At 54.2% G+C, this 12,143-nt stretch overlaps 6 protein-coding genes across 6 annotated transcripts; 1 reads left to right on the top strand and 5 right to left on the bottom strand.

Moving 5' to 3' along the window:
- Nucleotides 1-15: 15 nt before the first annotated feature.
- FIBRA_04941 (uncharacterized protein) lies at nt 16-471 on the bottom strand (the record flags this gene model as incomplete). The annotated part of the gene is made up of 1 exon (XM_012326722.1): nt 16-471. One exon carries the CDS (start codon nt 469-471, stop codon nt 16-18), a length of 456 nt encoding a protein of 151 aa, XP_012182112.1.
- A 1,001-nt stretch (nt 472-1,472) lies between these two features.
- FIBRA_04940 (uncharacterized protein) lies at nt 1,473-2,612 on the top strand (the record flags this gene model as incomplete). The annotated part of the gene is made up of 7 exons (XM_012326721.1): nt 1,473-1,527; nt 1,577-1,792; nt 1,844-1,900; nt 1,955-1,996; nt 2,048-2,169; nt 2,222-2,464; nt 2,517-2,612. 7 exons carry the CDS (start codon nt 1,473-1,475, stop codon nt 2,610-2,612), a joined length of 831 nt encoding a protein of 276 aa, XP_012182111.1.
- Nucleotides 2,613-2,895: 283 nt separating this feature from the next.
- On the bottom strand, nt 2,896-3,607 carry FIBRA_04939 (uncharacterized protein; the record flags this gene model as incomplete). The annotated part of the gene is made up of 2 exons (XM_012326720.1): nt 2,896-3,028; nt 3,108-3,607. 2 exons carry the CDS (start codon nt 3,605-3,607, stop codon nt 2,896-2,898), a joined length of 633 nt encoding a protein of 210 aa, XP_012182110.1.
- Nucleotides 3,608-3,963: 356 nt separating this feature from the next.
- Nucleotides 3,964-6,011, bottom strand: FIBRA_04938 (uncharacterized protein; the record flags this gene model as incomplete). Its single annotated transcript, XM_012326719.1, has 14 exons — nt 3,964-4,089; nt 4,145-4,156; nt 4,206-4,334; nt 4,388-4,438; nt 4,495-4,574; nt 4,623-4,744; nt 4,800-4,819; nt 4,866-5,118; nt 5,179-5,257; nt 5,313-5,414; nt 5,466-5,553; nt 5,609-5,794; nt 5,851-5,913; nt 5,961-6,011. The coding sequence occupies 14 exons, from the start codon at nt 6,009-6,011 to the stop codon at nt 3,964-3,966; spliced, it is 1,362 nt and encodes a 453-aa protein (XP_012182109.1).
- Nucleotides 6,012-6,393: 382 nt separating this feature from the next.
- On the bottom strand, nt 6,394-9,674 carry FIBRA_04937 (uncharacterized protein; the record flags this gene model as incomplete). The annotated part of the gene is made up of 7 exons (XM_012326718.1): nt 6,394-7,097; nt 7,155-8,196; nt 8,248-8,407; nt 8,461-8,702; nt 8,757-9,285; nt 9,336-9,446; nt 9,505-9,674. The coding sequence occupies 7 exons, from the start codon at nt 9,672-9,674 to the stop codon at nt 6,394-6,396; spliced, it is 2,958 nt and encodes a 985-aa protein (XP_012182108.1).
- A 1,295-nt stretch (nt 9,675-10,969) lies between these two features.
- FIBRA_04936 (uncharacterized protein) lies at nt 10,970-11,818 on the bottom strand (the record flags this gene model as incomplete). The annotated part of the gene is made up of 3 exons (XM_012326717.1): nt 10,970-11,462; nt 11,522-11,673; nt 11,723-11,818. The coding sequence occupies 3 exons, from the start codon at nt 11,816-11,818 to the stop codon at nt 10,970-10,972; spliced, it is 741 nt and encodes a 246-aa protein (XP_012182107.1).
- Between the last annotated feature and the right edge of the window lie 325 nt (nt 11,819-12,143).

Below are 12,143 nucleotides of genomic sequence, written 5' to 3'. Positions count from 1 at the left end.
ACCAACTAGAGAAATTCAGGGATCAGCCATCGCTCCAGAACCGACGTCGAGGCGAGGAGGGCTCGGGAACAGATGACCGAACTGCGCATCGGCGTACTCTCTACCACCCGCGCGCGAGGCGTGCGCCCCGTCGCTCCCAGCACGGCGTCTCAGCGCGCTGCTCCCGCTCGAGGCGGCGGGCACCGTCCTGTGCACGAGCGCATCTAGAGCGTGCAGGCATTCTGGCGTGACATCCGCCGGGTCATACAGCCCGAAATGTGCGAACCACGACCAACCTAGCTGCTCCGCACCCTGCTCGTCGGCGGCCTCCTCCGGGAAATGGGCGTCCTCTTCGCCGTCGCGCGTCGTGAGGACCTTCAGTTTGTTGTGCAGACGGTTCAGCCGCGCAGCCTCGACGGCGGCGTAGACACCCTCTGTCCGCTTCTTTGCGCGGAAGTGCCGCTTGACCTTGGATCGAGTCGATTTTGCCATTTGGGAATGTGAGGATGGAAGGGACAGCTAGATGGAGGGCTGGAGGCGAGGGTGTCTGACGGTTTTGTATGCGCAGTGTGTATGGAAAAGGCACGGGAGCAACTCTGAGTCGTGCGGGCTTGGTGCGGGCATCGAAGTTTGCAGAGGTCACGCGCACACAGCCCTCGAATCTCGATCTACCACAACTCGTCGCCTGCGTTTTGTCTGAGTGCTGTCCCTTACTATAATACTTGCTACATCTTTGAGAGCTGTGGTCCCGGGCACACCTCTTGTTATGCATATTTACCGTATGATCGGTCTATCGGTGCTTCCGAAAAGTGCAGCGCCATTTAATGGGTCAGGACGAGGGCTTTCTGCAGAGTCATGGCGCGCTGACGCATTCTATGTTGATCCAATGTGGGATCGGTGTAAGCCGTGTTGTATCTTCAAGTGACAGGCTTGCAGGTCCATTATTATATACAGTGACTGGGTACCAGTAGTGTAGCTCGTGTGGTGTGAACGTTGAAATGCTATGCGAAATGCAGCCCTTCATTGGGTGGGTATGACTCATTATTTGATTTTATATACTGTGACTGCATCGAAAGTGTATACGTTTACGCCATGTAGACTCCTTTTTTTCTTCTTTTTCTTCAAATCAACCCAATCATCGTTTCACCGAACCGAGCGCGGCGTGTTGGTGGAGTGCTAACCGTAAAAGGCGAGAAGGAAACCGACGAGCGTGTTTCGTTGTCGGCTAACACGTTATTGACGGTAGAGAGTCCAGAGTCACTCTTGTCCCAATCCCTCATGCAATGTCGTCGCTGCGAGCAATGTCGGGTTCGCCTCGGGATGGAGAGGCAGTGAGAGGCCGGTGGGTTGCAATCACATGCTGACGCAACTCATGTGAACGATCGAGCGCGGGTGATGGCTCGGTGCCCTTGGGCTGCCCAAGGTCCCCAACTGCTTTATGCTCACCCTCTCTTTTGTTTCGCCATCATCCATCCCCTCTCTCTTGGCCTGACATGTCCTATCCTCAACGCTTCCCCTCAGACAATCCCCTCGTCACCGTCACCCACCGTAAGCGCCTCTCCTGCTCCCTTGTATCCTGTCCTGCTACTTCCCACAGCCACGGCGACGACCTGGGTGCTGGAGATGCACAATGGCGAGGACAGCCGTTTCACTGATCACTTTATAAACCATGCTTTCATGCCTGCTTTGGACGCCGTAGAGCGGCATTGGCGTCAAGACTGGCGCATCGCAAAGGCAAATAAGGACAAGGAAGGCGGCAAGGGCACCCTCGTCATTGTAGGCAAACGAGGTCAAGACAAATTCTTCAGCAATGGTGCGTGGATTCATAAACATATCTGGGACGTGTCAGCTTACAAACCTATAGGTCTTGACTACGACAATATCATGAATGATCCAGCTTACAGGATTAGTTTCTTCCCCAGTGCGTCTCTGCCCTCTCACCATTACCTCCTGGCATATTGATAATCATGTCAAGTTATCATGAACCCTTGCTATCGCCGACTCATCGCTTTCCCTAGTAAGTACGCGTCTATCTTTCCAATGAGTCACTAATGTATCATTTACCTAGTCCCCACTGTGGCTGCGATCAACGGCCATTGTTTCGCTGGTGCCATGTGCCTTGCCCTCTGCTGCGATTACCGCGTTATGACCGATGGCAGTAGCCGCCGCGCCTGGATGTGTATGAACGAAGTTGGTATTTCCTCCCTCGTCAGCCGCCCATGCCCGGCTAAATGCCCCTTAGGTGCACTTCGGCTCCGGTTGGCCACTGTCGCTCGCCGCAATCACGCGTATCAAGGTCACGGATGCCCGTGTGCACCGCAAGATTGCTCTCGAAGGCCATCGCTTCACCCCATCGGAGGCCCTCGAAGCGGGCATCATCGACTACACAGTGAAAGGCGACACGGAGGCTGTCATTGCCAAAGCGCAAGAAGTCGGTGAATCCGTGAGTGGCATGGCCAGAGAGGGCTCGTGGGGTACCATCAAGGTGATATGCCCTGTTTGTTTTGACACGACACGAGCTGACACTCACTTTCCAGCGCGATCTCTACCGAGATCTTTTGGAGGCATGCGCAAGGGAAACACGACCTTCCAGCGTCATCATTGACGAAGCTGAAGCAAAGGCCAGGCTCTAGTTGACTCCAAATTTAGTCGTACACATACATTGTTCATTTGACCGTCCAGTGTGCATTTATTGATCCAGAAGGAACAGAGACGATATGGTGCAGCCACCACGTTGAATCAAATATTGGAGCATTCTGGTGGGCAGTGAATTTATCGTAAGGTTGTTATCTGCTTCTGCCTGTCGCCTAGATTTTTCTATCATTGTCCCAATTTCGCGTTGAGAGCAGCTGTCTCAGGAGACCATTTTTAAGCGTATATAGGCCAGAGTAAGACCTCCAAATGATTATGATTAGTCTAGCCTGTAGCGATCGTGATGCCCGACAACATCCCAGAGTGAGCAACGAAGACAACAAGGCGAACAAGGTGAGCGTCAAGCAGACGCTTTAGAGGCAGCACCTGCTCCGCCTCTCTGCCTGCTGCAATCCGCCTAGGCGAAGCAACTCATCTACGCCCGTGAAAATAACTTCATAAGGCAGCTGCTTCCAATGTGCACACAGAGAACTCACTGCTGCGCCGTACGATCTCTTCTCAAGTGTTCCTGTATCCGCTCATGCTCTTCCTCCAGTGCTTCGAGCCCCGGAAGCCCCCGTCCATCGACGCCATACAGCGCCTCAATGATCATCCTCTCCGGCCCGCTCCTCTGCTCGCTCCAGTCCCTGCCCTGCTGCTCAGACACCGGAGCCACGACCGTGGACTGGCCGATCTTGGGGAGCGCCCGTCTCTGCCTCGCCTGACTTTCGATGGTCTTGTACGGCTCCTCCTCTGTCCGCGCATTGTACACGCTGTCGAACGGCAAGAATGCGGCGTCGATCTCGGAGAGGAGGCGGTGGGGGGCAATGAAGCTGTCGGCTTCATGGTAGAGCGAGACCAGCGCACGCATTTTGTTTTTCGGGAGGGCAGGCCCGGCTTTCTTAGACTTCTGAGATAGTGACCGCGACCCTAGTGAGACATGTCGAGAACAGCCGGCTGGCCTTGTAATGCATCGCAGTAGACTCGCGGCAGACATGGTGAGGCGCAAGGATAGCTGCAGCAATTCCACTTTCCAACCTGTTGTCACTCCGGCCTACAGATCACGTAGATCACGTGACCTTATACTTTGGCGAACCTTTTCGATAATGGAAGGTGGTACCTACTACATACTATGGTGGCATTCAATCTCCCAGTCTGAGTCAAGAAGAAATAGGCTGTATAATGTGTCCCACAGGCAGATCTCACATAGAGTTCAAGCTATAGAGCAGGAGAATATACTCATTGTAGCAAGGGTGTCAGCCTAGTAAGAGTTTTTGGAGGTCTGTATGGCAGTCGATGTATGTATACTAAAGCATAACAGTCCATCCAGAAATGCGCGAAATGTACATGAACCTAAAGCGAGGCTTTCACGCCGTGCTTTTCCAGCAGCAATTTCTCTCTCTTCTTGATGTCGGCGTTTCTCTTCGAGATCTCGGGCGCACGCTTCAATTCCCGTTGCCCAATCTGCTGGATGTGCACCTGTAGAGTACCATATATGCGCGACACGCTCAGTAATCAATGAAAGGGAACGTACAGCATCAGGTCCCTATGAATGTGTTAGTAACCACTAGCGAGGAGGATCGGTGCTCACTTACATCGGCTATCCGCAGAGTTCGCAGGTTGGCATACATTCCTGCGAGCGGCGTGTCCTGACTGAGACCTTCCGCTCCATATGCCTGCATAGCGCGGTCTACGACTCGCAATGCCATCGAAGGCACGACGAACTTAGGAGGAGTCATCTATCAGAGTCCTTCGCAGAATGACAGATGTCGAATACCTTGGCGATACCGATCTCCTTGAGGGCCCCCTTGGCCTTAGCCTTGTCGATCTGTTACGATGATGTTGAGACCGATGTAAGTAAGGCAATGAAGATTCGCATTGTACCTGTAGGGCTGCACTCAGAACAAGCAGCCTCGCCGACTCGATTTCTGCACGAGAGTGGGCAATCTCGGATACGACGGTTCCTAGATTCCTGTATGAGCCCGGTACCAGAAAGGGAACAGGAAGCTCACCGTGTTCGTACAAGTACTTGCCAAATGTCTTCTTGGCAGGATCTGTCACACGTTGGATCATCAAGTCCAGCGCATACTGAGCTGCCCCGATGGATCGCATGCAGTGGTGAATGCGTCCGGGTCTATGTGTAGACCATTAATCATCCAATTTGGATACGCTATCAGGCTAGCACACACCCCAAGCGACCTTGGATTATCTGAGAACAATGAGCCACGCGATGGAAACATTCAGATAACGCGCACCTCGAAGCCCTTGCCCCAGCCGAGAACGAGATTGCTCAGGGGAACGCGCACATTCTCGTAGATGATCTCGCAATGCCCCTCTGGCGCATCATCGTACCCGAAGACTTGCATTGGCCGGATGACCTTCACTCCAGGTGCATTTGCAGGCACGATGACAATGCTCTGTTGTCGATAACGATCGGAATTGTCAGGGTCGCTCTTTCCTAGAACGAGATGCAGCGCGCAGCGTGGGTCACCTGCGCCGCTGATGTACCTGCAATGGCCATGAGTGTCAGAATGACTTATGAGACTTGTGACAACGGCGACCGCAAACCATTTGTGTCCGTTTATGACAATTTCGTCGCCCTCTTGTCGTATGCTTGTTCGAATGTTAGTTGCGTCTGAGGAAGCAACTGGCGCACATCACGTCGAACACCATCATTTATACAAACTAAAGCTGGAACCTACTGAACCTCTCAGTCATGGAGAAGGCCGAGCGAGTTTCGCCATTCAAGAGAGGGACAAGCCACTTCTTCTGCTGTTCTGGGGACCCATATCTAGCGAGGACCTCTGCACACCAGTTGGAGCACCAAAACTGCACCAAGGAACGTGTCCACTCACCCATATTCCCCGTGTCTGGTGCAGAGCAGTTCACAGCTTCGGATGCCATCTGGCCACCTCGCCCCAGAATCTCAGCCATCAGGGCATACTGGACACACGACGTTAGAACAGCCGCTCTCCTGCACTTCTGCCCAGGTTCGTACCTCGAGATTTGTGAGGGGCGTTCCATATTCAGGGTAGTGGGCCTTGCTCAGGAAGAGGTTCCACAGGCCCAACTTGCGAGCCTTCACCTTGAGTTCTGCTGTGACAGGGATCACGGTCTTCCATCTCGCTTCTGGGTCGGGCGGCAGCTGAGCATGCGCAAGCTTCGCGGCCGGCAGAACCTCCTCCTGATTGGAACGCACTGTGAAGTGTCAAGGCAGAAACAGGGGAGAGTGTTACTTACGTGGACGAAGGTGATGAGCTTTGCGAGGGTCTCCTTCGCGTATGGCGAGAACTTGTCCTCGACCTGGCCATCTGTCAGCTGGGAAAGCACAGATAGACCAGAATACACACCATTGCCCATGCTGACGGCGAAGTGTACTGAGCGACAGGGTGAGACGCCATATTCAATCACGGTAGAGAATGCGGAGAAAGTGCCCTGCAGCGAGTGACTGTCCGAACCTTGATATACAAGTTGGTCCGGAGGCCAGGTCGGTCGTTCTACTTAATCATGAGCACCGGAGTTTACGTCTGGATTCGGTTATTCCAAGTCGAATGTGATTTCACAGCGGCAAAGCTACATATCACTGATTGCTCAGCATCACCAGGGCATATACAGTACAGCTATAAACTAGTATCAGGGACAAGTACTAAGGTATGGAGAGCATGGTAATACACAGCGAAAGCAGGGTCAATACAGAGACTAGTATGTTTCCAGAACGTAAGAAAGTCATACTATTAGTAGTGTAGATAAACGTAGCACGGTCGTGAAATACGTGAAAAAGCCTTACTGTCCGTTCTTCCATTGCTGTCCGTCTAACACCGCGTCCCCAAGAGTGAACGGAATCTCAGGATCGAATCCAAACGTACTGGGGTCAAAGGTGTTCCACTCCTGATCGAGGCCTACAGAGTATCCGCTGGGGTTATAGTTGCGGATAAAGTCGAGTCCTCGAAAGGGCAGGCCGGGAGCACCAAATCCAGCGGACGGCGGCGAGGATCCAGGCATACCGAACATAGCGGGATCGGTGGCATTCCCATCATATCCTAAGTAATTTGGATCAATCCCCGCCGATTGCTGAGGGACATACGATGTCGGAGAATAGGGACTCTGCAATTGCTGCGCCCCGGAAGGGAAGAACTTCAGCCCATTCGCCTGTCCGTCTGACACGCTCCATCCATCTGATGGGCTCTGGGACAATCCAAAATCGTAGTCGAAATGAGACTGGGGTATTGCAACGGCTGGCGCTTGTGGTATATTGAGAGGACCGCAGGAGGGCGCTGGTCCCATGCGGGGGCTCGGCTCGTTAGAGAACTCCAAAGGAGGGCCTGGTGGCGACGGGTGGCTGTTCGCTGACGCAGGAGAGCTGTGCGAACTGAGGTTTGACCGTCCAGGGTATGAGGTGGAGAGTGCACCGTATACGGCCTGGTTGGCGTCATGGACTAGATCGTCGTCATGAGGTCGTTTGCGAGATGTCGACCTAGCCCTTTGCGCTGGATATGTTGTGAGCTAGGTAAAATTAAAAAAAGCCAAAATAAAATGCAACTCACAATCAGCCCGGAATTGCAAGCCAGAAACAGAGTGATGAGGGGAAAAACGGGGATCTCTCGATCGATTCCGCCTAGGCCTTGCCTTGATTAGCCTTTCGGTAACAGGCATGGGTATCACCGTCGACACGCGCCCTTCCGGGAGTGCAGCAGGCGACATTGAATGCGAGCTCATAGAAGATCGAACACTGCCGTTCTGGCCATTGGCGTTGCGCTTCATCGCTTCGCGCGCAGTCGCGGTGAGGTCCTCTAGAAGCTCTTTACACTTCCGGGCGCCCGGCCAATGTCCTTCCCACGATTCAAGGATAGACAAGCAGCTGGTCGCTTCGTCCATGGCAGCCTGGGAGGCGGATATATCAGGCGCGTGCATGGCACAGAGTAGAATGATGACAGCGGAGCTGAAGAGATTCTGGATGAAGAACGCAAGATGATGGCTGGGAGGGACAACGTTCTTGATAGCAGGTGCCAATCGGATGCAGGCGCGCGCAGTTGTAACAGCTTTCGCTGTCGACTGTGGAGCTACAGGCTGGTCGTGTCTGACCGGAAGGAAATTACGATGCAAGGTGGTGAGAATGGAATAGTAGTGGCTGCACAAGACAGCACCCATAGAAACTTGCTTCTCAGTCGCAGGACATGATTTGAACACGGCGGGCAACTCGTCACACCACCTTGCGAGGGAATTGTCCAAGGACTCCACTGCGCGTTGCAGCTCGGCGCGCTTCTCTTGCTCGAGATTGTCTCGGCACTTGTCGAGAGCGTAGACTTGGCGGAGAACCTGTCCTGCTAACTGGAATAGCAGCGTAAGCTCGACGAATCCCTTCATGAGTGACGGCGCCTGTTGAGACATCGTTGCCCCGGCAAAGTATTCGGGAAGTTGTTCATCGTCAACCTCAATTGGCAGTTCGACATCGCAATCCGCGTCCTCGATAGCAAGTGGGCGACCGAGTGCAAGCGCCAGCATCCTATCCAATGTGTACACGCCCCACCAGGCCTTTCTGCGGGTCTCTTTCTCGATCGAAGGGATGAGAAGTCGTCGACAAGAGCGCTATATACATATGAGACAAGCTGAATTCGCGAGAAACAACAGTTGACGTACATGAAGACCTATGTCCTGCGCAATCCGCACAGCCTGTCCAACAAGCAACCAGGCTTGAGGCAAGCAGTTCACAGAGCAAAGGAAGGAAGACAATAGCGTAAAGCACTGTACATGTTCGAGCTGACTAGATGCATGACTAATATAATGCAAAATAAGGGCCCTGGGATCGACTGTCAATACAAGCCAAGAACCCGCAACATTGATGGAGCGCACCGTTCATAATAGACCATGCCCATCCCGCCATCGTCCAGATTCTCCCCTCTTGATAAACGGGGATCGTTGACGAATCTCGCGGAAACTGCGAAGACAGCGCAAACTAGAGCAATGAAAGCCGTCTGCCTCCTTGCTAGTGCAACGTCGTCTTTATGGTCCATGAGATGGGTATATTGTTGCATGAAGGACGGCCTGTCGATGACAGGCAACAAAAAGTGGAACTTGGCAAAGTAGCTCTCAACCTGGAGAAGGCTGGTAAGCCCGCATGTAATTCATGTCCAACGTTTGGCACTCACCAACTTGTCAGCGAGATCACGTTCTGGGTATTCGACTTCTTCCGCCCTGGGGAGGACGCGCACTTTGCCAAAGAAAACTGATGCAGGAAAGTACAATTTGTTCACGCTCGGCCCTGGAGCAGACGGGTCTTCCTCCATCGGAGAGACACGGTGAAGAGGAGAAGATGTAATAGCACGGAAGGACTGGATGAGGGACATGGTGGAGGAGCCGCCGATCCAACGCGTGTGGCCATGTTCATCGAGAGCGAGCTGACCGAACGACTCAAAGATGTCGTCCTCGACCTTGATAGGTGTAGTAGGTGATGTCCCAGATAGACTGTCACCGCTACTCGCTCGCGAAATCTCTCGGATTTGAGGGAGGACGGATTGGAGAAGGTTGGAAGGATGAGCGCCCGAGTCAGAGATTGTGGCAGGGAGAGCGGCGTTAGTCATGTCGGGACCGCCTGTCCCTACCTGTTCGAGGATGGGGGTGACTTGCTGGAAGAGAGTTTCCATGTGCAATAGTCGAGCTTCGAGCTCTTGGACATAGCTAGGGAGGAGGGTCAGGCTGAGAAGCTAAGATCGGAGTGGTGCGCTTACTGTCTGCTCAGGGCCGCTCTGTCCTTCGTCTGGAGCCAGGTACACTGGGACTTTGATGCTAGACACTGCGAGCAGGTGGGCTCGTTGCCGTCGCACTTGATCTTCTTGCGTCTGGGGAGGAGGGGGTGATCAGGAATAACCGCGGGGATATAGAGAGCCAGGGACGGACCTGCAAGATTCACATGCTCGCCAGACACGCCTTCGCTGCAGCTGCACGGGCTTAAGGCCGACGTCGACGGGGATGTGCTGGTCGTCGATGCGCTTCTTCTTGGACTGATGGGTGTGAGTGACCATGAGTGGATTGTCGGTTGAGGAGGGGATTGGAGGACCATCGGACATGGCGGGCGGGAGACTTAAGTATGAGGGAGAGAGGCAAGAACAGATCTTGTGCAGCGATCGGACTCCGGCGTACGCAGCCGTGCCCCTGTCACACGCGCACACAGCCTGTCACATACGTGACTCAGCCCATTGTCACACCGCTCTCCGATGCCTCTTTCGCCGGGCTTGCCTGTTTGGGCTGCCCGACGGGCTTGCGTCCTCGCCGCCATTATTCATCGTCATCGTCTGCCGCTGCGCGCGGTAGTAGCCATGGCCCGATGGCGTTTGCGCTGCAGCCAGCTCTTGGGTGCTCCACCGGGGCCACGGACGCCGTGCTCGTCGCCGTCGGTCTGCTCGGTACGAGAGTCACACTCCTGCGCTGTCTCGCCACTTTGGGCTCCCCATGCCAATCTACGGGCTCGGAGATGTGCTTGCGAAGGTGTACCAGCGGACCCGTTGTGCGTCCAGTTGACCGCCTCGTTGCACACTCTATCAACTCATCGGATGAATCGGAAGGCGGCACGCTGGCCTTCTCAATTCACTTATCGCCCTCGACGCCAGCCTCACGTACAATTGTCAATCTCCGTGTGTAGGCCGCTGCGGCCGTCTGCCACGAATAGTAACACCCCCTTGCAACGCCGCAGGGCGTGTATCCGAAGTTGCCGTTCTAGCGTCCGCTGAATGGCACGAAGCATCAAACCTACTTTACTTGCCTCATACGGACTGGCCAATATTGACCTCCTCGTTTATCGATCAAACCATGCGAAGCCCATAGGACGTCCTCGCCTGGTCTCGCGACCATCCCTTACGTGAAAGCTCTTGTCAGTTGACAATGTCCCAGCGACAATCGGATCGCTTGTCTCACTCCATTCCCCCATACAAGACTCTCAATGCGTCGAAGCACATCTTCTCCCAACTCTGTTTACACCCCCGAATAGCTCTGTGTCACTGTGAGAATAGGGTCGCTTTGAAACTGGGGCAGCTTCCAGATGGAGCAAGGCAATATCGCTTTCGCGCGTGTTGGAGCGACAGATCGATACATGTGGGCTGGGTGCATCACAAAATGCGGCTGAGAACATGCATTGAAGCTCATCGCTACGATCGTAAGATAGCGTCGGTTCAGTATGCGACGAGCCCGCCTCAACCCCGTCCCCGTGAAATCTTTGCCAGCTCCCTGTGATTCTGGCGAGCCGCGGTTTGCCCGACATGGCTGCCTCTCTCACGCGCAGCTCCAGCTTGACACTGTAACAACAGGCTCATGAGACGCGTGTAAAGTGCTGCAGCCGTTTGGACACGCACCTTTCCGCCATTCCCGCCTACCCGCGGACGCCGGCTGAAATCGCGGTCATCTTCTCCGGAGAATCCCTCAGGTAGAATAACTTGGCCCTGCGCATCCGCCTGCCCGCCTTGCCGCCCCCTCCACCCGCACGCTGCAGGACCTTGATGTTCCTCAGATGCGGGGAGCTTACAAAGAATTGCATCTCCACCCCCGTACGGTTGATCACGTTGCGCAGCACAAACGACGTGTCCAGCCCGCGCCGGCGCACAGACATTAATACGCCGGAGAACGTTGTGGGCGCGTGTCCTAGCGTTACCGTAAGCACTGAACCGGGGAGGACCCGCAGAGGATGTCGTCTGGAAAAGTAAGTGGAGAGGAGGTTTTGCTTCTCCGGGCTGGGTAGTGTCTGTGTGAGGTATTGCATGAGGCCTTTGCCTTGACGCAGAGATTCTGGGAGTGGATTTGCTGGTGGTGGGGGAATCTTAGCCGCAGTTGAGAATGGGTAGGGCTGGGCAGCTGTGGACAGCGCCCTTGCGCATTGCTGAAAGAATGAGCGTTGCATACGGGCAATGGCTACCGTAGGTGTCACCGTGTCAGGTTTGGGTTCGAAGTGACAAATCGCCTGAATGTCACGCGTGTCACATCACGCGACGAGTTACGAGTTACGCTCTCTGGCGCTGTTTTGCGCAGTGGCCGCGTGAACTGAATGGACAAATGAGATGGAGGTGAGGCAAGCACCATCTGACTTCGAAGTGAACGCTCAATCTTGTTCTTACAACGTCCGAATTACCAGTAGAAGTAATGAGCGTGTATCACTCGGACACTTTCCGAGGTTATAAACAACTGACCGATCGAAGAGGAGGTAGCGAACATCCGCAAGGCCCATCACGGTCCACAGTACATAATTCAACAGTATCTGGTGCTCGTACCCCGCCTCGTCGTACCTGCATTGGTCATACACTACGACAGCCATAGACCCGAGACCGCGTCTACCAGCGCTTCATGATGCCTGCACGGTGATAACCCATCTATCCAGCAAACATGGACAGGGGTCGACTCGCGGTTGGATGTCCTCTAGCGCTGTCCCCGTATGAGAAACGGTCTTGTCAGTTTGTTCCGTTCTAGTGAGCCCCGGCAGTAGCTGAATGGAGTTCCCATGTGCGAGACGAGACAGGTACGGCATTGTCACTGACTTGACCGAGTGTGCGGGT

This window comes from Fibroporia radiculosa (assembly GCF_000313525.1).
Source record: "Fibroporia radiculosa TFFH 294 genomic supercontigs, scaffold3720, whole genome shotgun sequence".
In the NCBI taxonomy this organism is placed as follows: Eukaryota; Fungi; Basidiomycota; class Agaricomycetes; order Polyporales; family Fibroporiaceae; genus Fibroporia; species Fibroporia radiculosa.
Note: the sequence above shows the minus strand (reverse complement) of the source record. Positions and strands in the feature narration are given on the sequence as shown.